We start from the raw sequence: 26,769 nt of genomic DNA on the forward strand, positions 1-26,769 counted from the left end.
GATCTAACGACCAACTCTATTTTCTTTTCTATATTTAGTTTGGTTTTATATAGAGGTGGCAATTGGGTTGGGTTGGGTCGAAACGGGTCATGGGTCGGAACGGGTTAGGGTTGAAACGGGTTAGGGTCGAAACGGGTTAGGGTCGAAACGGGTCACTTAAAAGAAGGGTTGTTTCGGTTCGGGTCGGAACGGGTTAGGGTCAACAGGTTCGGGTTAGAACGAGTCAATGTATGAACAGGTCAAAACGGGTTTCGCTTAATTTTTTTTTTACCAACGAATAAGCGTGTTTCCAACACGTTACAGATCTTTTTAACAGCAAAAGCTCGTTTAAGCGGTTTTTCAGTTCGTTTCAGCGCGTAACAGCTCGCTTAAGCGGTTTTTCAGTTCGTTTCAGCGCGTAACAGCTCGCTTAAGCGGTTTTTCAGTTCGTTTCAGCGCGTAAGAGCTCGCTTAAGCGGTTTTTCAGTTCGTTTCAGCGCGTAACAGCTCGCTTAAGCGGTTTTTCAGTTCGTTTCAGCGCGTAACAGCTCGCTTAAGCGGTTTTTCAGTTCGTTTCAGCGCGTAACAGCTCGTTTAATCGGTTTTTCAGTTCGTTTCAGCGCGTAACAGCTCGCTTAAGCGGTTTTTTAGTTCGTTTCAGCGCGTAACAGCTCGTTTAAGCGGTTTTTCAGCTCGTTTCAGCGCGTAACAGTTCGTTTAAGCGGTTTTTCAGCTCGTTTCAGCGCGTAACAGTTTGTTTAAGCGATTTTTCAGCTCGTTTCAGCGCGTAACAGCTCGCATATCAAGTTACATAACCAATACTTCAAACAAGGTAAACAATGATGACATTTCCTAATCAAAACATCATTTAAGTACTTTAAGATCACATATTTGCACAATGTCTTTATCCAAAATAACAATGATGACTAGAGGTGGCAATTGGGTTGGGTTGGGTCGAAACGGGTCATGGGTCGGAACGGGTTAGGGTTGAAACGGGTTAGGGTCGAAACGGGTTAGGGTCGAAACGGGTCACTTAAAAGAAGGGTTGTTTCGGTTCGGGTCGGAACGGGTTAGGGTCAACAGGTTCGGGTTAGAACGAGTCAATGTATGAACAGGTCAAAACGGGTTTCGCTTAATTTTTTTTTTACCAACGAATAAGCGTGTTTCCAACACGTTACAGATCTTTTTAACAGCAAAAGCTCGTTTAAGCGGTTTTTCAGTTCGTTTCAGCGCGTAACAGCTCGCTTAAGCGGTTTTTCAGTTCGTTTCAGCGCGTAACAGCTCGCTTAAGCGGTTTTTCAGTTCGTTTCAGCGCGTAAGAGCTCGCTTAAGCGGTTTTTCAGTTCGTTTCAGCGCGTAACAGCTCGCTTAAGCGGTTTTTCAGTTCGTTTCAGCGCGTAACAGCTCGCTTAAGCGGTTTTTCAGTTCGTTTCAGCGCGTAACAGCTCGTTTAATCGGTTTTTCAGTTCGTTTCAGCGCGTAACAGCTCGCTTAAGCGGTTTTTTAGTTCGTTTCAGCGCGTAACAGCTCGTTTAAGCGGTTTTTCAGCTCGTTTCAGCGCGTAACAGTTCGTTTAAGCGGTTTTTCAGCTCGTTTCAGCGCGTAACAGTTTGTTTAAGCGATTTTTCAGCTCGTTTCAGCGCGTAACAGCTCGCATATCAAGTTACATAACCAATACTTCAAACAAGGTAAACAATGATGACATTTCCTAATCAAAACATCATTTAAGTACTTTAAGATCACATATTTGCACAATGTCTTTATCCAAAATAACAATGATGACATTAAACAATTCAAAACAACTAGAAACCCTACTACAAGTTGCATTCTTGGTCAACACAAGTTGTTCCTCCATCTCGATCTCGTTTCATCTAAATATGTAAAAAAGGAAAGTTGTTATATTAATAAACATATACAAATATAAAATTAAATTGCAAAGAGAATTCAGTTTTTAATACCTCTCGGTCAATCTAAAATTGCTACTATTATAACTCGGAATCAACGCTTCAATGTCTTCAGCAAGTTGTTCCTCCATCTCGATCTCGTTTTCATCTAAATATGTGAAAAATGAAAGGTGCTATATTAATAAAGATATTTCATAAAATTTAGTTGCAAAAGAATGAACTTTTAATACCTTGTAAAACATCCAACCAATCTTGAGCGCATAGCAACGCCTCGACATTGGATGGTAGAAGTGAAGTTCGATACTTGCTCAAAACCCGACCTCCAATACTAAAAGATGATTCGGAAGCGACGGTAGTAATTGGGATGCTCAATAGATCACGAGCCATTAGAGCCACTTTTGGATACCTTCCTTGATTATCCTTCCAATACCGTAAAACATCAAGTGGTTGTTTTCTGTCTAGTTGAGGTTCATCTAAGTACAATGTTAACTGAGACTTTTCGTTAACATCATTTCTATATTGGCTTTCAAATGAGTCAAATCCCTCCAACTCGTCCAACGTGTTGTCACCAACATTTGAACTCTCGGGTCTTGAAGAATCGGGCATTGTCTCCGATTGAATATCATACTCCATAAATAGCTTATGAATGCCATCAACGATACTCTTCAATTTCGTTTTTCGCTCTTCAACTTTCATGTCAAGTTTTGAGAAACAATACTCAACAAGCTTAACCTTGTACCGTGGATCTAAAATAACCGCAAAAGATAACACCATACTATAACTTTCCCAATATTTATCAAACTTTTTTTTCATGTCTTTTGCCATGTTACTAATAATATCATTTGTATTGCGAATTGCTTCTTCAATATGCAATTGAATTTTCCACACTTGATGAAAATATAAGTTGGAAGTCGGATATAAGCTTCCAGAAAACAAAGTAGTGATATCATAGAAAGGTTTCAAAAATTTTGTGATTACTTCCACCCTTTCCCATTCCTCTTCTGATGGATTACTCTTAAAATTGGAATCAACTAGTGCTAACTGAGAATAAGCCCGACGATAAGCCAATGCACAATCAAGCATAAGATACGTAGAATTCCATCTCGTTACGATATCTTGACGAACATGTTTACCGCACCGTAATGAAAGTAATTCGATGCATTCTGCGAACTTACACTTCCTAGCAGCACTTCCTCTCACATACTTAACCGAATCTCGAACCTTTTCAATGGCTCCTTCAATTACTTTAATTCCAGCTTGAACAACAAGATTTAATACATGGGCAGAACAACGCACATGAGTATAATCACCATCACACACTAATACGTTATTCAAACGCAAATGACTTTTCAAAGAAGATACCAAAACATCATTATACTTTGCATTATCTAGTGTTACTGTGAAAATCTTTTTCTCAATACCCCATTCTGCTAAAAAGTTGATCATGTGCTCTGCTATGATGAAACCAGTGTGTGGAGGAGGTATAAATCTAAAATTTAGTACCTTTTTTCTTAGAACCCAATCCTCATCAACATAATGAGCTGTCAATGCCATATATCCGTCCGTCGTGAGAGAAGTCCATAAGTCAGAAGTCAAACATATCCTACTAGTTATGCTTTGTAATTTATCTTTAAGAATCATCTTCTCCCGATCATATACTCTTAAGATATGCGACTTTGCAGTGTTTCTTGTCATGTCCTTCACATCAGGATGTAAGAATTTATGCAAATCTCGTGTTCCCTCATGTTCAACATAACTAAAAGGGTAGTTATGTTTGATGATTGAAATTGCTATCTTCTCTTTATACATTTCTAGATCTAAAGGGGCGCGCTTTATTGGTGGACCTAGCTCATCAATATCAAAACACTTAGGGATATGTCGTTTTAAGTTCGATGTTCCCAAATTTGAACCAACCTTGTACTTCTGTCCACACGCTTTACAACTTACTTTCTTCGTCCCATCAGGTTCAACCATTACGCAACCAAAGTAGTCCCAAACATAAGAACGTTTACTTGAATCATTTGAATTAACTTCATCATCTCGTTCCTCACCTATACTATGTTGATCAAAACCAGTGTTGCTTGACATATCGCCAAATATTCTTGAATCTTGACCTACCAAAAGTCATGTAAAAAATATTAACAAAAGTCAACATTTCGGTTTTTGGTTCGGTTTTCATGTGTGCTCTAATCCCTGACAGAAAAAAAAAGTGGCAATTTGAACAATCTAAGTTAAAGTAGACCACAATAATACAGTTATAAAGGTACATTGCAATTAAATAAATCAATTAGTAAGTTAAATACTACTAATCTAATTCAATAAATGAGCAGTTGCACCTGCTGCTTTAGTATAACAATAGGATATTATAAGTTACCGAATTGAAATCGAAAAGGTTACCGAATCAGGAGTGTGGAGGATTAGAAGACGATGAATCAGGATTTGATCGGCGAAGATCTGCGATAAGATCGCCTAATTCCTTCCGTGAGGTTTCTCTGCCGAACATGAATCCATACCGGAAGAATTTACCCACGGCGGTGGTGATTGGACGTCGAATGGCGGCGACGGCGGGGCTGACGGTGATTGAATCTGCTGAGGCGAAGATGAACTGATGAACTGATGAAGTCACGAACCCATGGTTTTCACTGGAGATCTATTCCCTAACCCTAAACAACCCATTCTAATAAAACTATCAACCCAATTTGACCCGTCATTCTTAAACGATTTTTCATATTTAACCCATTTCAACCCTTACAATTAAATTACCCAACCCATTTCAACCCAAAAGGTTTTAAATTTAACCCAAACTGACCCAATTAAATGACTTTGGGTCAGAATTGCCCCCTCTAATGATGACATTAAACAATTCAAAACAACTAGAAACCCTACTACAAGTTGCATTCTTGGTCAACACAAGTTGTTCCTCCATCTCGATCTCGTTTCATCTAAATATGTAAAAAAGGAAAGTTGTTATATTAATAAACATATACAAATATAAAATTAAATTGCAAAGAGAATTCAGTTTTTAATACCTCTCGGTCAATCTAAAATTGCTACTATTATAACTCGGAATCAACGCTTCAATGTCTTCAGCAAGTTGTTCCTCCATCTCGATCTCGTTTTCATCTAAATATGTGAAAAATGAAAGGTGCTATATTAATAAAGATATTTCATAAAATTTAGTTGCAAAAGAATGAACTTTTAATACCTTGTAAAACATCCAACCAATCTTGAGCGCATAGCAACGCCTCGACATTGGATGGTAGAAGTGAAGTTCGATACTTGCTCAAAACCCGACCTCCAATACTAAAAGATGATTCGGAAGCGACGGTAGTAATTGGGATGCTCAATAGATCACGAGCCATTAGAGCCACTTTTGGATACCTTCCTTGATTATCCTTCCAATACCGTAAAACATCAAGTGGTTGTTTTCTGTCTAGTTGAGGTTCATCTAAGTACAATGTTAACTGAGACTTTTCGTTAACATCATTTCTATATTGGCTTTCAAATGAGTCAAATCCCTCCAACTCGTCCAACGTGTTGTCACCAACATTTGAACTCTCGGGTCTTGAAGAATCGGGCATTGTCTCCGATTGAATATCATACTCCATAAATAGCTTATGAATGCCATCAACGATACTCTTCAATTTCGTTTTTCGCTCTTCAACTTTCATGTCAAGTTTTGAGAAACAATACTCAACAAGCTTAACCTTGTACCGTGGATCTAAAATAACCGCAAAAGATAACACCATACTATAACTTTCCCAATATTTATCAAACTTTTTTTTCATGTCTTTTGCCATGTTACTAATAATATCATTTGTATTGCGAATTGCTTCTTCAATATGCAATTGAATTTTCCACACTTGATGAAAATATAAGTTGGAAGTCGGATATAAGCTTCCAGAAAACAAAGTAGTGATATCATAGAAAGGTTTCAAAAATTTTGTGATTACTTCCACCCTTTCCCATTCCTCTTCTGATGGATTACTCTTAAAATTGGAATCAACTAGTGCTAACTGAGAATAAGCCCGACGATAAGCCAATGCACAATCAAGCATAAGATACGTAGAATTCCATCTCGTTACGATATCTTGACGAACATGTTTACCGCACCGTAATGAAAGTAATTCGATGCATTCTGCGAACTTACACTTCCTAGCAGCACTTCCTCTCACATACTTAACCGAATCTCGAACCTTTTCAATGGCTCCTTCAATTACTTTAATTCCAGCTTGAACAACAAGATTTAATACATGGGCAGAACAACGCACATGAGTATAATCACCATCACACACTAATACGTTATTCAAACGCAAATGACTTTTCAAAGAAGATACCAAAACATCATTATACTTTGCATTATCTAGTGTTACTGTGAAAATCTTTTTCTCAATACCCCATTCTGCTAAAAAGTTGATCATGTGCTCTGCTATGATGAAACCAGTGTGTGGAGGAGGTATAAATCTAAAATTTAGTACCTTTTTTCTTAGAACCCAATCCTCATCAACATAATGAGCTGTCAATGCCATATATCCGTCCGTCGTGAGAGAAGTCCATAAGTCAGAAGTCAAACATATCCTACTAGTTATGCTTTGTAATTTATCTTTAAGAATCATCTTCTCCCGATCATATACTCTTAAGATATGCGACTTTGCAGTGTTTCTTGTCATGTCCTTCACATCAGGATGTAAGAATTTATGCAAATCTCGTGTTCCCTCATGTTCAACATAACTAAAAGGGTAGTTATGTTTGATGATTGAAATTGCTATCTTCTCTTTATACATTTCTAGATCTAAAGGGGCGCGCTTTATTGGTGGACCTAGCTCATCAATATCAAAACACTTAGGGATATGTCGTTTTAAGTTCGATGTTCCCAAATTTGAACCAACCTTGTACTTCTGTCCACACGCTTTACAACTTACTTTCTTCGTCCCATCAGGTTCAACCATTACGCAACCAAAGTAGTCCCAAACATAAGAACGTTTACTTGAATCATTTGAATTAACTTCATCATCTCGTTCCTCACCTATACTATGTTGATCAAAACCAGTGTTGCTTGACATATCGCCAAATATTCTTGAATCTTGACCTACCAAAAGTCATGTAAAAAATATTAACAAAAGTCAACATTTCGGTTTTTGGTTCGGTTTTCATGTGTGCTCTAATCCCTGACAGAAAAAAAAAGTGGCAATTTGAACAATCTAAGTTAAAGTAGACCACAATAATACAGTTATAAAGGTACATTGCAATTAAATAAATCAATTAGTAAGTTAAATACTACTAATCTAATTCAATAAATGAGCAGTTGCACCTGCTGCTTTAGTATAACAATAGGATATTATAAGTTACCGAATTGAAATCGAAAAGGTTACCGAATCAGGAGTGTGGAGGATTAGAAGACGATGAATCAGGATTTGATCGGCGAAGATCTGCGATAAGATCGCCTAATTCCTTCCGTGAGGTTTCTCTGCCGAACATGAATCCATACCGGAAGAATTTACCCACGGCGGTGGTGATTGGACGTCGAATGGCGGCGACGGCGGGGCTGACGGTGATTGAATCTGCTGAGGCGAAGATGAACTGATGAACTGATGAAGTCACGAACCCATGGTTTTCACTGGAGATCTATTCCCTAACCCTAAACAACCCATTCTAATAAAACTATCAACCCAATTTGACCCGTCATTCTTAAACGATTTTTCATATTTAACCCATTTCAACCCTTACAATTAAATTACCCAACCCATTTCAACCCAAAAGGTTTTAAATTTAACCCAAACTGACCCAATTAAATGACTTTGGGTCAGAATTGCCCCCTCTAGTTTTATATGTAGCACAAATATCAAGTTTTTGATGTGTTACACGTCTCTTTTTGCCTAACTGTAAATGAAATATATAGAGAACTTCAATTAGAAAAAGAAACTGCACCTTTACTAGATATATATCATAAACATTTTGATTATTTGTGTTTTTAAGTTTTTAAAAAAAAAACCATAACATGTAACAATTGAATGCTCTCTGTCATTCTCATCATAATCATTTAAACATTATTAAACATAGACTTTAACAACTTAGTCCACGACTTTATTTCTTACGTCTTGTAATGATGCGGTTCCAAAAAAGAAAAGGTTCATGTAATTTTCCTTCAATTAATGATTACACAAAAAGGTTAAAAGAAAATAATTAAACCCTTTTTAGTTTTTAAAGATTTAGGCTTTTTGTTAGGAAAAATTATCAAATAGACTCTTAATACCGGGAGATTTCAAATTTGTCTCTTAAAGTCGTTTTTTCAAATGTGTTCCTCTTCTAACGCATCGACGGCGATGTGTTAGATAGTCTCATCGACAAGTTAGCTAACATATAGTCACCGATGTGTTAGGCCTCCAAATACATAGTCAAAGATATGTTAGACATCCAAACACATAATCAACGATGTGTTTGCCATCCAAACATACATTCAAATATGTGTTTAGCCTTTTGTTTGTTTTTTTAATATTATATTATTATAACAAAATTTACTTATATATGGTTTTTCTTTTATAACTTTTAATATATTAATTTTTATATTATATCGAGAATACTGTTGAGACATGTTTTTTTAATCAACGAACCGACATAAACTTTACTCAAAACCGACCATGTTAAACTAATATCAAAATATTCAATAAAATTTGACCCGGCATGATTTTAAATAAAATTTATATCAACATATAGATAAAAAAATATGTCTTAATAATATATTCAAAATTATATGAAACTTTATATATTAAAAGTTATAAAAGAAAATCAAATATAAGTATAATTAATTATGATAATATAATATTAAAAACAAACAAGAGGCTAAACACATGTTTGACTATGTGTTTGGATGCCTAACATTTCTTTGATTGTGTGTTTGGAGGCCTAACACATCGTTGACTATGTGTTAGCTAACCCGTTGACGGGATTACCTAACACATCGCTAGCAATGCGTTAGAATAGGAACAAATCTGGAAAAAAAACGACTTTAAAGGTGACAATTTTGAAATCTCTCACCATTAAGGGAATTTTCCCTTTTTGGTAGCATATTAAAGATTTGGTTCATTAAAAAAACTTCCATCTTTATCTTGGGAATTTTTTTTAATTGTATACTTTAACGTCTAACATAAATTAAAATGACATGTCACTTTAAATATCGATTAAATCATTTCTTGTTTGTGTTAAATTTGTTAAAAAAACGGTCATGGATTAAGCTATTCACGGGCTAAAATACAAAAAACAATACATTAAATTAAAAATTAATATGAGTGAGATTGAGTTAAATGAATTAACCATTTTCTTTGGATGATATTGAGTGAAAAAGAGATAAATGAGTAATGTGATGCTTATGTAAAATTAAGAGAGGTTAAAGTATACTCATAACCTTAAGATGTTACCTTTTAAATTAGTCAGATCATAATTCAACATAAAATTATCAAATGGCCCCTTAACAATAAAATTTTGATATATATAGGGTACTAAATATTTAACTAATTAAAGAGTTAGTGTCAAAACATAATACGTAATTTGTTCAAATAATAGGGATATGTTATTCATACACCCTTTATATGGTGTATGTAGAGGTACTATGTGTGTTAAGGGGGCGTGTGAATAACTAAAAAGGATGTACATAATTTGTTCAAATAATAGGGATATGTTATTCATACACCCTTTATATGGTGTATGTAGAGATACTATGTGTGTTAAGGGGGCGTGTGAATAACCAAAAAGGATGTATGAATAACCATTGTCAAATAATATCGTCTAGTTTTTTCTTTTTATGAAAATGGGACCCATGCATATAAACAAAGTGGTCCATACTCCAGAGTCCACGTTTCCACATACGAATGTGGACAAGAGGCATGACTCATTTCACTATATTTTGATATTTTCTTTATAGTACTAGACCATGTCCATCGTTGTCAAATATCAATTTTTAATCTCATTATTGCTACTTAAATCTATTTTTTATTATCAGTAAATGCTTGTATTTGTAAATTATTATTACGTTTTAAGTTTTAACAAATATTTGTATTTGTTATTACCTAACATTGTCCCAAAAAAATATCATGGCTGGTAAAGTATTTTTCTTTAATCTTTGATTGAAACACTAGTTGATTGATGGAAAATAAAGGAAGATATTTATGGTATCGTATGGGTAAACGATCATGCATGTTTTAGACAATCATGTTGAATATCTTCTTGTACCAAACATGAGGCATCCTCATCCTCCTGAAATGAGACTTAAAAGCTTTTGATCTTAGCAGGTAGCTTGTCAAGTTCACTTAAAATGAACGTTTTTCTGAATTTTGTAACCGGTCTCAGTATCCCATCTAACAACAATACCCGTATATAATGTTTCAAATTTCAGAGTTACTTGTCAAGTTTGACTTGATTTGTTTTTGTTTTTCATTATTTTACTGCAACAAATAATATTAAAAATTATTTACATTTTACTTATATTAAATCACCATTATTACCATTTGAATTATTAAATTTCTTTTAAGGCATAATTGCAAATTTAATCCGGATCATAACCACTTTCAATATTTTATTCACATATCTTTTTGGATGACCGTATATACTTGGATCTCGTAACCCTCCTTTACGCTCACCACGAATCTCTGTCTTCTCTTCGCTCACGAGTCCACATGGTGGCAACTCGCAATCCTCTCACAAAATAAATTTATTCTGGTCGTTTAAAATATTTAAAAGATGTCATGTTTATTAGTTTTCTTTTTCTTATAATCGGAATATTCTATTGTTAGAATTTTATTTTATTAGGAGCTAACTTATGATAAATTAAAAAAAAATTGGTTAAAAGTGAAAGTGATTGTCCATCGTATAAGTCATTAAAACATTTTTTCAATTTAAGGCACCGAACCTAAGAGCATTTTCATACTACCCATATCTCTAAATCAAAAATTATAATAAAACTCACTATATTTTCTCTATTTATTACAATTTAATAATAATTTTATTTTTTATCGTTCTCTCACTCACAACCACTCTAAAAAAAATATTAAAAAATTATAAATGGTGAACAATAGTTTTTCAAATATACAAAACAATCACTGCATTTTTTAGAATATAAAAACTTTTCACTCACAACACTCTAAATCATCCTCTAAATTATAAAAAAACATCTCTCACATAAAATAAGAAGTTAGATGAGAATGCTCTAACTTCATGTTTTTGTTTGTTTGAGACAAAGCCTGGTTTATCATGCAGGTGTGGGTCAAAACAGGATTTGATCAGAATGAATTCATATCAAAAATAAGTTTTGACCGGAATGAAGTTCGAGTCAAAACTAGCCACAATATATATACTAGCTTTAGAGCCCGTGTAACACCCGGGCCCATCTAAATAATTAAGTTGCAAATAAAGCAATACATAATGTATATTGAAAAGAATGAATTAGTTATGTCAAAAAATGAATTTTTCATTATACATAAATTGATTTTATTTATATCAAAAAATAAATTGTTTAAAAAAAGAAAAATGAACTTAATAAAAAAAATAATGCACATGCAAAAACATAACCGAGAACACTCCATCTATTGAAAATTTATTCTCAGTATCATATATGTATAACTGAAAGAAATTTAATTAGTTATGAACCAATTTTGAAGAATACTTCTCATATAATAATAGTTTTAAGCTACGCCATAAAAAAAATTTAATAAGTTTGACGGGCTTCTCGACTTTGCCAAATAACATAAAAAAATTACAAGGTGACCCGTTCAATTTTGTGAACGTGTTTGCTTCACTTGAGCATAATTTTGTACGACATGTTTCACATACAACATTCTGATCACTATTCAAGGAAAAGTCAATGTTGACACAAATGTTTCTAATTTGATAAAAGTTAGAAGCATTGATACACCTAGAGGTGGCATGTCAGAAGTGTTTGTCATTTTTACTTAAATTTTAATAGTCATCCATGGGAAAAACTTTCAATGCGCAAAATCCCGAGTCTTTTGACTATTTACAAAAATGCCCTTAAAAATAAATTCGAAACCTAATGTAACATCCCGTTTCCTGTTTCGGTTAATAAAATAATAAAATGAGTTATTATGAGTTGGGCTTGTGTTGGATTAAGTAATTGTGGGTAATGGACTTGGATTAGTAAGGAAGAAAGAAGGACTATGGGCTATGACTCATGACCCATGATCCATAAATATATAAGTCATAATCCACCCATTTATTCACCCATTCATTCATTTTACACCACCAAAACACACACTTAAGCTCTCTCTCATTTTCTCTCTTTATCTAGTCGAATCCAAGGAGGAACGAGTATCGATCCGAGGTGATGATGTTATGATCCTATATGGATCTAAATCCGCTAGATCTAGTCGCGAAACGACGAGCCGGCACTCTTAACCATTAGAATCACAAGATCCGGATGGAATCGGGTATAAACCCATCAAAAGACGAGCTTAGGGGTCACCCTATCTCGTATCCGGATCGATCAGGGCGAAAAACAGTGAAAAACGGTGTAAAACACGTTTTTCCAGCCCCTTCCGATTTTCTGGCACGGCGGCGCGGAATTTAAGGAGATTGTCATAGAATGTTCTGAAATTCTCTGACCTAACCCTAGGCGCGTGTAATGAATTCGTTAAGCAGTTCGTACGGAGAATTAACGAATGAGCCCTCATTCGTTAGGCTCATTCGCTATGCCAATTCGTTAAGAAAGAATAACGAATGAACTGCCATTCGTTAACGTAGAACTACCGAATGAACCATCATTCGTTATAAAGGTTCATTCGTTATAAGGGTCATTCGTTATAAAGGTCCATTCGTCAAGAAGTAAGGAATGAGCCCCATTCGTTAAGGAACTGAATAACGAATTAGAGTTTGAAAGAATGACACAAAGGTCCCATTTGTTAAGGAATTGAATAACGAATTAGAGTTTGAAAGAATGACAGAAAGGTCCCTAGACTTAGAATAAAACGGATTAATTATAAAGAAACCCTCGAACTTTATGAGTTAGCAAATAAAATAATAAATTAAGAATCATAATGAAAATTGTGTTAAGGCAGTTAATGGAAATAAAAATTTTTCAAGCTGACCTGGCAGCTCGACCCCAGCCAGGGGCTCTGCCCCTTGGACCCTGCTAGGGGCTGCCTCCCCTAGAACCCCGCTGCCAGGGGCGCTGCCCCCAGACCCCCATTCATTGAGGGTTATAATTAAACTAGAAACACGATATGGGTAGCGATAGTTAATTGATACGTGTAATTGTTATACAGTTAGTCGTGCACAGCTAAAGAAAGGAATAACCATTAATGGTGAACGTAACCGAGTCCAGGTGAGTTTCTAGCCCCACTTCCTTGTTACGTTTTCGGGGCTGTGTGCATACTCAATGTGAACGTTAATACACTTACCTTAAATGGTAAGTGTATGCTATGATGATTAATGTGATAGTATGTATGAATGTTATGAATGAATGCTTGGCGGTGCGTGAACGATCTTCGGATATTGCACGTATCGATAGGGAAAGTAATGTGTAGTATACCTAGTATGAAATATGTAATGAAATGAGTATGTACGAAAGTATGAGTATATAAAGAAAGGTATGTATGGTCTTAGAACAGATGGAATGTATGGTTAAAAAGGAAACATACCATAATAATATATGCGAATGTAGGGAACATACCCTAATAATATCTACGAATGTAGGGAACAGACCCAAATAATATCTACGAATGAAAGGAACATACCCTAATAATATCTGCGAATGTTATAGGCGGAATGTTCTTTAAAACGTTTATGTATGAATGAAAGTATATATGTAAGTATGAAAAAAGAATGAAAGTACGTATGTATGTAAGTATGTGAATGTATTGTATGTTGCCTGATTAACTAGAACTCACTCAGCGTAGCTGACTTTTAGTATGCACGCAGGTTAATCGACTGAGATAGCTGGCTTTAGGGGGGCATATGGAATGATTGAAGAGGCTGGCATCTGAAGATTTGTCATGATGTTTTAATACTATGTTTTATGTTATGTCTTAAAAGACAAGTTATGAATGCTTGTAATGAACGGTTGACATTTATTATTATTCCGCGAAAGTTTTAATTCACTCTGATATTTAAAACTGTGTTTATGAGTAAATTCAACACCCAAGTAGGGCACCGGGACCAGGGTCTTACACCCAATCAAATTTAAAATTTTAACTTTAATTTGTTTTACATTTTCAAGTAAAAACTTTGAACCCGTAACAAGTTTGACGATAAATCTATTTGCATTCTCAAATTTTAAAAAATATTTTGATTACCCGTTTTTTACCTGTAACAAATTTGAGCCAAGTGTAGTTAATTTGTACCAAGCGATCTATTTACCAACTTTTTACCCGTAACAATCAAATTTAAGTTCCACAAAAAATCCGAAGCAATCCTTGATAAAAAAACCCAAGTAACAAAATATGATAAACTTTATTATATTTGAAATCGATTAGTATATACTATCCTTACAATTTAACACGTATATGTGTAATTTACTAAAATAACCGAAAAATAAACAGATAAATTTAAATCATATATTTATAATTTATTTGACAATGTACAAAAAACCAATCGACAAATGGATTTATTTTAAAAAATGAATCAACTTTTAAGCATATATTTATAATTTAATGATTAAAAAAACTACTTCATAAATTGAAAGCACATTAGATTTTGTGTTTTTTATTTACAATTTCCAACAATATACATAGCATAATATGTTAATGATAACATTTATAATTGTATTCTTTTCAATATTTCAAACACTGTTTGTTGTTGATTTTTGGATTTCACCAATTATGTTGTGAAACATTATTCTAATAATGTATAGTAGTATAATATGTAAATATTTATTTTTATTAAAGTGAATAGATATAATTAAATAAAGTTTAAAGAAAAGCGAATAATTTAATCATATTATAAAATTAATATAAACTGAGTGTAAAAGGAAAGTGAATAATTATTGATCTATGACATTATTAGTTTTGTAGGGAAAAAATTGTTTTTGATTTTTTGATTTCATCAAGTATGTTGCGAAACATGTTCTAATAATGTATAGTAGTGTAATATGTAAATATTTAATTTTATAAAAGTGTATAGATATAATACAAATAAAGTTTAAAGAAAAGTAAATAATTTAATAATATTATAATTTAATATAAATTGAGTGTAAAAGGAAATTGAATAATTATTGACCTATGACATTATTAGTTTTGGAGGGAAAAAAATTGTGAGGATTAACCATAAATCGACACGTGTCTACAATTATTTTACTTTATTAGAATAGTTAGATTAGATTAGATTAGATATAGAAAAGGGTTTAAATAAGACAAAGAAGTTTTATAGGAATAGTAAGAGCCATTAGTAAATTGGCATGTGAAATTACTTTTAATTTTTATTAAAAGGGTAGTTAGGTAATTTAATATTTTCATTTAACTCAATTAAAAAATTATAGAAAATTGTTTTAGTCCCTACAATTATGGACTTTGAACGTGATCTTTGTTTTCTAAAATACCAAAAGTCAATTAATCTGAAACTGTGTCTTCAACCTTACGATTATTTGCTAGGAACATGATTTTTTATGCAAACCCTAAAAAATATGAATTCTATAATGGTAACGAGAACTGTAAATGATCAATTGATTACTAATAGTGTTTATTATTATTATTAATACAGATGGCGTATTATGTCTGATTCAGTCGTTTTTCTAGTAATAGTGTTGTAATTCATACAAAATATTATGCCTAGTTTTCTACAAAAATTTTCCGGTGTATGACACAATTCCATTTATAGTGTGTTAGAAATTAAACGAGTAGTTTTTAAAGTACCTTACAATGGTTTAAATTTAAACCACACAATTGAAAGAACTTTAATTAAATGAGTATGAAATATATGGCTGAGAATAAATCTGATTAAAAAATTAATCAGGTGAGAGAATAAGTATTTTTGATGATTATACAAGTTTAAATATTAGTTACACATGTGTAATAAGTCGATTCGGTGTGTAAAAAAAATACTGTAGTTTTTTGTACATTACTTATACTTACGTATTACATATGTGTAAAATAAAAATTCAAAAAAAAAATTTGTTACGTGGAGTTGTTCGAGTTCTTAAAACTCAAACGCTTCTCAAAAGAAATCAATCCTTTATATATATATATATATATATATATATATATGCACTTTGAATGTTTCGCAAAATTGGATAAAACCTACAATTTTAAACATGTTCCATGGATTTGATTTACACAAACTCATTTATGATTTGAAGTCCATGTGTATATTTTCTTAATGCAGTGACTGTCATATGGTTATGCATGGGGTCTAATTACCTTTGTTGGACATTTCTGTACAACACCCTTCGAGATAAGTTTTGATTTCATTTAATTGTGAATTCAGTTTGATTTGACCACTACATTGTAGCTAAGTTTTAGTGAACAATATTTCATTATTTTTCTATTGGAGTGATCCGCTAATAGATTCTGTAATAATTTTCTAATATGAGCAATCTGCTAATGATGCTTATAGCCCTTTTTTCTTTTTTTGTAATAGTTTGATCAGGGACATTAACTCTGAGATATTTTTTATTCTAAAGCAGTTGGGGAACACACAAACTGAGCATACTTTAGGAAAATTAAAACATCAACATTGGATTACAACAATGGTTATCACCGGTCATCAAGGATATTTTGAAACAAAAGAACGTTGCGAACAGGCTTGTGGTTGATAAAAAGATCAATTATGACAACTCCGTTGTTACTTTGCATCCTGAGACGATGGAGACACTTTAGCTTTTTAGAGGAGATACTTTTCTGATGATGGTAGTTTTTTTCTTTGATTATTGTTAATTTATAAGATATTTTGGTGATTTAGAATGTTGATTTGCTTAATAGGGTTAATTTAGCGCATTACTTTGCTCTGGTATATGCTTAATAGTTGTGCGTAGTCTGAAGCACCATTTCAGTTTGCTGACTCTTCGTTCTTCTGCACACCTGCTTGCATAAACAAGACACCTCATTTTTATTACTGCATGTTTGGTAAGTGATACAAATGTGTGTGTTATTTACTTCATATGACAAATAATAAACATCACTAGGAACTTTAACTTTAACTCACACGACAAATACCCAAACATTGCCATAATATATCAAATTATACACATGCAGCAACAGAATGCCACAAAACCTAAGGTATTAAATGTTCAATAATAAATGCATTACACGTCGAGCCTTTAGAGTGCCAATTTACATAAGGTATATATAAATTTCAAGAAAACATGAAGGTTTTTCGGTGGTTTTTACATCAAGGTAACTCGAACTCGATCTGTTGGATAGTCCATACCCCATTTACTCGTTATTGAAAAATAATAACAAAAATGTTAGTGGTAAGTCATGACATATCACTAACCGGAGTAACGAGTCAAAATGGCTTATGACCTATCTCGCAGGTCGAACTTTAGTTATGTTTTATTTTCTATAAATAATAAATTTCGGTTATTTTCTATACTTTAAAGGGTCAATATCGTCCATGTTAAATGGGACCATTTATCACCTCTGAACATGCCGAACGGAAAATTGATTTTATGATGTAAAAAGATTACCACTTTCTTTCTAAAAGTAAATATTTATAATTTGATGGACTGTGCTTAAAACGAAAAAGTTGATTTTTTTTTGAAAGGGGTCAAAATACAAGGATAAATCACAAGGGGGGCTAGAATTATTTTCTTTTCAAAAGAGGGGTTACCTCTATTTGTAATGGTGGGGAGTTTTATATATAATAGGGGTGTCAAGTAGTGTTAGGGTACGAGGTTGTCCCCTCTCTTATAAATGGCAATGAGTTTGAAAAAGTGGTCTCCCCTCCATTCTCAATGGTGTGGACAGCAAAAAGGTACTCCCTCCTTTTGTAACGGCGGGTAGTCTGAAAAAGGTATCTCTCATCCATTTGTAATGGAGGGGAGTCTGAAAAAGATACAAAGTCTACACAGTCCTTCCTTCCACTTCCTACAACTTCACCATCAGTGCACTCCCTTGCCAGATGATCCGTCTTCCCACATTTAAAATACACAGGATTTCGCTGCATTCATCAGCATAGTGTCCCACTTTTCCACACTTGTAGCAAGCATTCGAACCAACCTTGCACTCTCCACCATGAGCCTTACCGCACTTGTAGCAAACGTCTGTACCCTTACTCCATCTGCACTCACTACCGTGCATCTTACCACAAGTCTTACATGACTTCTTTTCCCACACCCTCTGCTTCTTATCCATAGGATTCCACAACTGAGTAACAGGTCGTTTGACAGGAGCGATCCATTTCTTATCTTTCTTCTCAGCCAGGTCGTCGTAAACCATCTTTGCGAGTTCAACAGCAGAGTCGAAGGTAGCAGGTTTACTAGCCCGGACTAAGGTGCAAGCATTTTGTGGTAGTCCCTCAAGTAGCACATTATCCTCTTGGAACTTATAAGATGGAATAAGGGATGGTAATCGGCCTTAGGTCCATGGGCTTAAGGGAGTATAAATACCCCTCTTAAACCCTAATTCTTTCCATTTTTCATCCATCTCTACACCACAGCCTACACCTTTAAAAACACACACAAACACTCTCCTATATCTCGAGTCAAGATCCGAAGGTAAAAACCTAAGTTGTTAGTGTTAAAGCATCGTAACGAGCCAAAACCGACCTCAAGACTAGATTGCGTTTGTAAACCGATTCGTTTAAAGGTATGTTCTATCACGAAAATCTGTTCGGCTCGTTAGTATTCCTAGATCTATATATAAATGGTAAAAACAAATCAAACGCAACGATTCTCATTGAAATTCGTTAACATCTGGTGGGCTAATTAATCATATGTTAAGCCATATGTATATATCGATCAAAAACACTATTTAAACATGATGATTGGATATTTGGTGGACTAGGGTTTGTAGGCGCTGGGTATACGAACCCAATGATACCAGATACGTGTTGTCACATCGTGATATGAGGGTTAATTGGAAATCTGGTGTATGTTGACTGTTATTGTTCATATCAATTTTGACTTTGACATTCGAGTCAATGAATGGATAAGTCTGATGCTCATTCGTCATGTCAGAGAAATCGCTAGTCATTCGTTAAACAATCATAACGAATAAGACACATTCGCGTTTTCTTGTCACGAATGACCTTATTCATTCGTTGTTCGTTCATTCGCCATGAGAAGACAGCGAATGGAACCATTCGTTACAGATACATCCGTGTACTTCTATAACGAATAAGCCTTTTATTCGTCTCAAAGAAAGCACAAAAGGCCTTAGTCATTCGTTATACACTCATTCGTCTCATTAAGATTCAGATCAAGCTATTCATCATAACGAATGGGACCATTCGTCATAGCGAATGGTATAGCGGATGTTACTTAACCAGAATGACGTTTTCATAGTGAATGAGATAGCAAATGGTGCATAACCAGAAGCCATTCGTCATAACGAATGGCATAGTGAATAAGATAATCATTTAAGAACTTTTAATGATTCGTAAGGTAAGTAGTTAATGATAGTGGCCAAGTGTAATTAACTCTTTACATTACTCCTCAGGTTCTACATACTTCCCTTTATGATTTCACTTGTGCTAGTTTCTACTTCTCACACAATCATGTAAACATACATATAACATACATTCTTATCCCTATCAATTAAGCTTGCATACAAACATTCTTTCTTTAGCAATTAAACTAACATCATACATTCTTCTCCCTTCATTTAACATGCAAACACATACTTCTAAATCATTACATGAACTTAATCATGTACTTTATCATTCTCGAGCTTCCTTGAGCGACACATGGCTTTCTTGAACTAACATCTTATTTCTTTTCTTCTTTATGTCTCATTCTGTGTTCGAGTCTAAGCATGTAGGATGCTTATTTCTCTCGAACTTATGCTCTGATACCAACTTGTAAGGCCCCAGTCCCGGTGCCCTACATTAGCGTTGGATTTACTCATAAACACGGTTCTAAATATCAAAGTAAAATAAAACTTTTCGTGAAATATAATAAAATCAAACATTCATTACAAAATATTAAAATCTTATCTTTAAACTTTCAAATTATCTTGACATAAAACATCATAACTTCTTCACTAGATGCCAGTCAGCTCAGTCTGTGCCACGTGTCCCCCTCAAGCCAACTCCTTCATCCTATTTTCTTGTGTGCATACTAGAAGTCAGCTACGCTGAGTGAGTTTTAGTTAATTAGGCAACATACATTACATTCTTATATATATGCATACATATATATATATATGCACGTATCCGTAGATACATATTACATACTTATCCTGCTTCTTTCATACATACATACATACATACATACTTCTATATTTTCATACTTGCATTTATTTCATACTTACATTCTTCCATACTTTCGTACTTTCATACTTTATGGTTCTAACTCATTTATAACATACATAACTATCTCTACGTTTTAAAGAACATTCCGTCCTATAACCTCACACATCATAGATATTTTAAGGGTCTGGTCCTTATAATCACATATACTATAAGGGTCTGGTCCCTAACATCCCAGATATTATGAGGGTATGGTCCATATCCTCTAGATATTATAAGTGTCTGGTCCCTATCCTCATAGATATTATAAGGGTTTGGTCCCTATCCTCACAGATATTATAAGGGTCTGGTCCCTTAATTCCATATCGTCATACAACCATACTACCGTACACGCCTTTCTTTTATTTATACATATACTTATAATTCTTTCTTCATTCATTAAACATTTCTATATCATTCATATATCGTTCATAAAACATTCATATAACATAAACTTACCACATAGGGTAAGTGTATTAACTAATCACATCGAGTATGCACACAACTCCAAAAACATAACAAGAAAATGGGGCTAGAAACTCACCTGGGTCCTGCTTCTTTCGGAATTGATTGTAACACATTTCTTCAGTTGGGCACGACTAACTGTGTAATAAATATAGGTATCAATTAAATAACTCTAACTATATCATCTAATCAAATGATCATTCTAATCGAATCACCATTACAATCAAATCACAATTTTAATAGAATGACAGTTCTAATCGTATGACAGTTCTAATCGAATGACCATTCTAATCGAATGACAGATTCTAATCGAATGGCGAATTCTAATAGAATGATAGATTTTATTCGAATGGTAGATTCTAATCGAATGACGAATTCTAATTGAGTGGATGATTCTAATTGAATAGAATTCGATTCGATTACTTTGTCCATTTGATTTGATTACTTTGCCCATTTGATTCGATTACTTTGCCTATTCGATTCGATTACTTTGCTCATTTGAATGTAATTTTATTCCCTTCATTTTCCATCCTTCTTTTCGACTCGTTTTGCCCGTCTTGCATAATAAATGAGCCTTGGACTCTAACCATATTATTTCTTTGCACTAACTTGGTTCAAACATTACCCATTGTCCCGTTTCATTCCAAACAACTTGTTTATACTATAGTTTACACTTTTCTCACCTAAAAGGTCTGATTTACTATCCAACCACCAAGTTTCATGCAAAACCGACTTCGTTTACCCGTCCTTTTCACGAACCGAACAATACTCGTTTTACCCGAAACGAACCAACTAACCCGTTTACTAGAAAGTTCATTACTTTATCAATAATCGTGTCCCATTCTATCATTCTACCAATTTTCATGCAAATCCGTACACGAAAAGTAAACCTTTTTAACAAAAATGTATCTTTGAGGTTTTGTTCGAAATCACTCGAATAGACCAAAACCACATCAAACGAACTCAAAATAGAGTGACTCAATTGTCCACGGATGCGTTGCGCCCGATCGACGTACCCATATGCTCTCTGTCGCCGAAAAATGCCGCTATAGTGGCCGAAAAATCTAAACAGTTTCCGAAAAATTCCATTTTTAGCAGTTACAGTTTTGCTGATAAAAACTAGACTTCCAGATCTCTGATCAAAGATCTGATCGGTGGGAATCTTCATTTATATGCTATGAATAGTTATTTAAATTTTGAAACAGATTCGACGGTTAGATCTTCGGGAATCTTCGTGTCTTTGTAGGTTGTTTTCTTAAAAACGGGAATTTTGGCAAGCATGAAATTTGGAGGCTAGGATGGGTATGAATGATATGATGGCTACATTTTTAGGAAGAGGGTAGGGTTTCATGTTTAACTTTCATCTAATGACACTTATTCTCCCCGTACTTTAGATAATTACATCTATCTTCTGACAATAGGGATGAGCAAATTTGGCGCCGGTACAGTTTATACCGAATCGGTACCAAAGTTTCGACTTTCGGGATCTGTACGGTACCGGCATTTCTTGAATTTTTACCTTCATTACGAGTACCGTACCAGTACCGAATCGAATATTTCGGTACAGGTACCAAGAATTTGTGATTTTCGAGATCGAGATTTTCGGTACCGGTACGGTAACGATCTCATCCCTAGGTGCAGTGGCGGATCCAAAGCATAACTACGGTGGGCCGGTGCCCACCGTACGTCTACAGGAATGTCGCGTTTACAAGTTTGAATTAGTGTAGTTTGGCTCAATTATCAATCCGTGCCCGCCGTCCGTTATCATCATCGGCGGATTTACAAGGAGGTCTGGCAATGTTGCACGAACTTTGAAAATGAAAGAGAATGGGAGATGAAAGAACCTTTTATTTTTAAAATTGTGCAGTATTATTTTATTATATTGTGAGATTTTTTGTTTGAAACTTATTTTAATAAAATTAGTAAAAGAAACTCACGTCCTATTGTTCTAAAACCTCTATATACCTACTATACTACTCACCACACCTTCCATCTCTTTTTTTTTCCATATTAAGTCCTAATGGTTTTATTTTTGTCACTTTATTAATATTTTTTTTGGTTATATTAGTAGCGGGTATGAATTTTATGTTTTTATGTTTTTGCCTTATTATTTTATTTTATATCAATTTCATTATATAATTTGGTTTACAGTTTTAGTTAGGAAAAGAAAAATTATTATGATATATGTAAAAAAATAGTCTTTCTTGAAAGATGTTTTTTGACCTTGAAATTATTATCAACTACTGTCATTAAATTAAATTGGTGAAACATATATTAACAAAAAAAATATTGTGAGTTTGTGACTTCCGATTATTATCAACTATTAGTTAATCCGTGAAACATTAATAACAAAAAGGTTTATTGTGACTCTTCGATCAAAAGTTTATGGTTTCATCATTGGAGGTCATGATAGTGACAACGGTTCTTGTTGATAGTGCGAGTAACAATTTTAGAAGTGGGTCCAAAATGCAACATAATTGCATATATAATATAATACGCATTCCAACTTTTAAACAGTTACGCATAGAATGACTAATTTACCCTCTCATGTGTGTCGGAAATTCATTATGTCCTAGGTCTCAAGAATGGTGGGTCAACCCTGTTCTCTTTGACCCGAGCTATTTTTTACCCGATTTATCTTGTGACCCATGTAGCTAAGATTTCTGAATTCGCCTCTGCCTATGTGACATTAGTATCTAATCATTAATGGCTTGCATAGAAATAGGTATAAATACATATAAAAAAATGAGTTCACCCGCTATATTTGCTTTACGGTGGTTAGTCGCAATGGACGACAACAGTAGAGGTAGTGGCAACACCAATGACAGTGGTGGCGGCGAAAATGGTAGGGTGGATGGTAGGTGGCGGAAACACATAGTGGTGGTGGATGATGCTCGTTCATGTTATTTGAAGTTAACTAGTTACAAAAAAGTTACCTTCACTGATTAATTGTTTTGCAACTAGTATTGAAGCTAGCGTTTCGTAGCAGGGTCTTAGGAAGGTGGTGATAATGTCTCATTTATTCCATGATATATCATTGGATTAATATAACCATACATACGTTAACTTATATGACAGTAAAAATAAGCTAGTCCATATTTAAAAGTTAACTATAATTATAGTAAGTTAAATAAAAAGAAAACAAATAAACGAATAAAAGAAAGCAATATTTGTTATAGAAAGAAAAAAGAACTTTACTAGACTGATAACTCTATTTAAGTTTAGGGTAGAAACGTAAATCTTAAAAAGAAAAGAATTATTAAAATTCAAGAGCCGAATGATAAACTCTATTAAAGTGTAGGTAAAAAATGTACATCTCTTAAACAAAAATGAATTATTAATGTAACATCGTGAAAATTTCGAGTTCAACATGATAACTTTCCAAAGTCAAGGGACTAAATATGCCAAATTCCAAACCTTAGGGTTTAAAATGGAAATTCTGAATTCTTGTCCTATCGCGATACGCGACGGGACAAAAGACAAGCCCATCGCGTATCGCGATGGGGCTAGGTAAAAGCTTCTGGATGAAGTCAATAGCGATACACGATCGTTGTTGACCTAACATCATCGCGTATCGCGATGACGTGGTTTGACACGTGTGCCACGTGGCACACGGTGGCACCACCTGTTGCTACGTGTCACCACGTGGCAACACTGCTGTCACGTGTCTCCACATGGCAGGCCTACCCTGTGACACATCAGGCCTATATTGCGATACGCGATAGGTCAGCCCAGGGACCCATCGCGTACCGCGATGGGAGCCCAAAATTTGTCTATAAATAGCAAGTTCCGGGATTTCATTTGATGCATCCAAAAATCAGCTTACCTCTCTCTCTCTCTAACATCTCTCTAAATCCCGACAATCATATTAACGATCCGCCTCGATAAGCGTGCCCCGATCTCTCGTTTGTGTACCGATGATTCCTCGAAGTTTGTGCCACCCTCCACCCACATACAACCAAGGAAGTGTTTGTTCTCGAAAGGCGTACTATCAATTGTCGAAGATTGGTGTCGTCGTTGGCGTACCAAAGTTGATCAAGAAGTGAAACGGCGTTGGTGTGCTGCTTGAGTTCTTAGGGTTTCTGAAACGCCAATAAGGTTAGGCGTAACGACAGTTGAATATAATAAAATAAAGGCTTAGGCCTTAAGTCGAGGTTATGCTCGATACCTCGATAAAAAGAATTATAAACATAACAAAGAAAGAATAAAAGAATGGATTGTGAATATGTATATATGTGTGTAAGTATATATGTATATTGTTTGTTATGGAATTATTATTTAAGCAATAATGAGTATTCTTAAATAATAAAGAAAAGAATACGTTTCTTAGAGAAGAAGAAATGTTGGGTTTTCATATAAACTAAAGGTTTATAATTACTTTTAAACTAAAGGTTTTTAAGTAAATGAGATATATGAACTAAAGGTTCATCGAGGTATAAAACAAGACTAAAGGTCTTAAGCCGGATTGCATATCCGACTAACAAATGTTTATACTCGTACTATAGGTGTGAGATAAAAAGGGAAAGACCCTCGGACGGTGAGTGAAGCCGATCCCAAAGCGATAAGATGAATACGCCCCCAAACTTTTAAACTTATTTTCAAACGAGTCAAACATGTTATATGAAAATTGTTTACAAGGAACTACGTGTTCCTAAAACCGTTATAAATAAGAGTATAAACCTAGCCTTCAGGCTGTGGTATACGTGTGTCTGGATCCTTACATATGTGGTACTACGCGGTGGGCACACCGCACCACCCTTGGTCGTAGGACGCTCTCCTGCAGGGAGTACGACCTTTGTGTATATGTACGGGTACTTAACTAAGTCGAACGCTGCGGTGTTTGCTGAGGTTACCTATATTAGAGACTCGAGTTTATGAATGTGTTGTTTTAACTTTGTTATTCCTAAGCCACGTTGGGCCGAGGCAGGCGTAGTCTTGAGGGGTAATAAAGTAAAAGAAAATATTTTTGCATCAGCGTGTTCACCAGCATTCGTTGCTGACGTATTTTATTTACATTGTGCAGGTGAACAAGATTAGCGCTTGGATGTTTCAAAGTGCTATATTTAAATCCGATGGCTCGGATATTTTGTTAAAACTTTAATATATAAATGGTGGTGGTTTTGTAATGTAAAACAAGTAATCTTTTGAACTAGTTCGGGAATCTTTTATAATCCTGACTTTTGTATTGTAAATATTTACATCTTTAATCCACAAGTTTTATAAGACTTCCGCTAAATTAACGTAACTCTGATTTATTTACACTTGTGGTGCCAACATATGTGTCACGCTCCTAGGCCGTGTTTTGCGGTGTGACAAGTGTTGGTATTAGAGCCATCGATCTTAGCAAATTGGGTATCATAAAACAATACCCAAGCTTCGATCCAAGTATAGGAAAAAAATGTTTATTTGTTATAGGGATAAGATAGGCTGGTAACCTTTTCTTTCCCTCCACATTCTAAACCACCCTTAATAGATGTCATTCAAAGCTCATATGGAGAATTATGTGCGCAAGGCAAAAAAGGCCGGAATCGCCGAACCTTATCCCGAGGACAACATGAGTGATAGATACTATGAAGTTTACTTTGACCAAGATGTGGAACATGACTTGACCAAACCCGTATACTACCCCGGAAGTAAACACTATCCAATAAACATTCCCGATAGTCCACCGAAACAACGAATTGAGCCACCAAGGCACTCAAGTTACCATCCACCAACCATACCAATGTACCATCCCTCGGAAGTACCAACGTACCACCCAACGGAGATCCCTACTTACCAACCCTCGGAGATACCACAATACTACCCAACAGGATACCTACCACCAAACCCTCACCCATCCTATGCCTTCCTTTCCAACTTACCTATCAAAGAAAAACCGAGATCCCCATCCTCCGACTAGATGCAATGGCACTCCGACCAACGGCGATGGCATAACGGAAGCTCCACTTTCAATGAAGTCAACTCCCAACCAAACAACGGTGAAGGACCATCCCGCAAGCCTTGAATGAGGGTAATGATGCCCTGTGAAATT

General features: G+C 34.7%; 2 protein-coding genes across 2 annotated transcripts; both read right to left on the reverse strand.

The window, feature by feature from the left end:
• Window positions 1-1,691: 1,691 nt before the first annotated feature.
• LOC143629605 (zinc finger BED domain-containing protein RICESLEEPER 2-like) lies at window positions 1,692-3,971 on the reverse strand. Its single transcript, XM_077098837.1, has 3 exons — window positions 2,114-3,971; window positions 1,938-2,031; window positions 1,692-1,850 (listed from the first exon to the last, which is right to left on the reverse strand). The coding sequence occupies exons 1-3, from the start codon at window positions 3,969-3,971 to the stop codon at window positions 1,847-1,849; spliced, it is 1,956 nt and encodes a 651-aa protein (XP_076954952.1). The 3' UTR covers window positions 1,692-1,846.
• Window positions 3,972-4,740: 769 nt separating this feature from the next.
• On the reverse strand, window positions 4,741-6,946 carry LOC143629606 (zinc finger BED domain-containing protein RICESLEEPER 2-like). Its single transcript, XM_077098838.1, has 3 exons — window positions 5,089-6,946; window positions 4,913-5,006; window positions 4,741-4,825 (listed from the first exon to the last, which is right to left on the reverse strand). The coding sequence occupies exons 1-3, from the start codon at window positions 6,944-6,946 to the stop codon at window positions 4,822-4,824; spliced, it is 1,956 nt and encodes a 651-aa protein (XP_076954953.1). The 3' UTR covers window positions 4,741-4,821.
• Between the last annotated feature and the right edge of the window lie 19,823 nt (window positions 6,947-26,769).

Source organism: Bidens hawaiensis, unplaced genomic scaffold, assembly GCF_021521415.1.
Source record: "Bidens hawaiensis isolate Kalapana, Puna unplaced genomic scaffold, B.hawaiensis_p1.1 tig00005344_1, whole genome shotgun sequence".
In the NCBI taxonomy this organism is placed as follows: domain Eukaryota; kingdom Viridiplantae; phylum Streptophyta; class Magnoliopsida; order Asterales; family Asteraceae; genus Bidens; species Bidens hawaiensis.

Bases quoted from the DNA above. Each gene is read 5' to 3' on its own strand.
- LOC143629605 (XM_077098837.1), bottom strand. From the start codon at position 3,971: ATGTCAAGCAACACTGGTTTTGATCAACATAGTATAGGTGAGGAACGA. The intron at 2,032-2,113 runs GTATTAAAAGTT...TCACATATTTAG, and splicing joins TTGGTTGGATGTTTTACAAG to ATGAAAACGAGATCGAGATG.
- LOC143629606 (XM_077098838.1), bottom strand. From the start codon at position 6,946: ATGTCAAGCAACACTGGTTTTGATCAACATAGTATAGGTGAGGAACGA. The intron at 5,007-5,088 runs GTATTAAAAGTT...TCACATATTTAG, and splicing joins TTGGTTGGATGTTTTACAAG to ATGAAAACGAGATCGAGATG.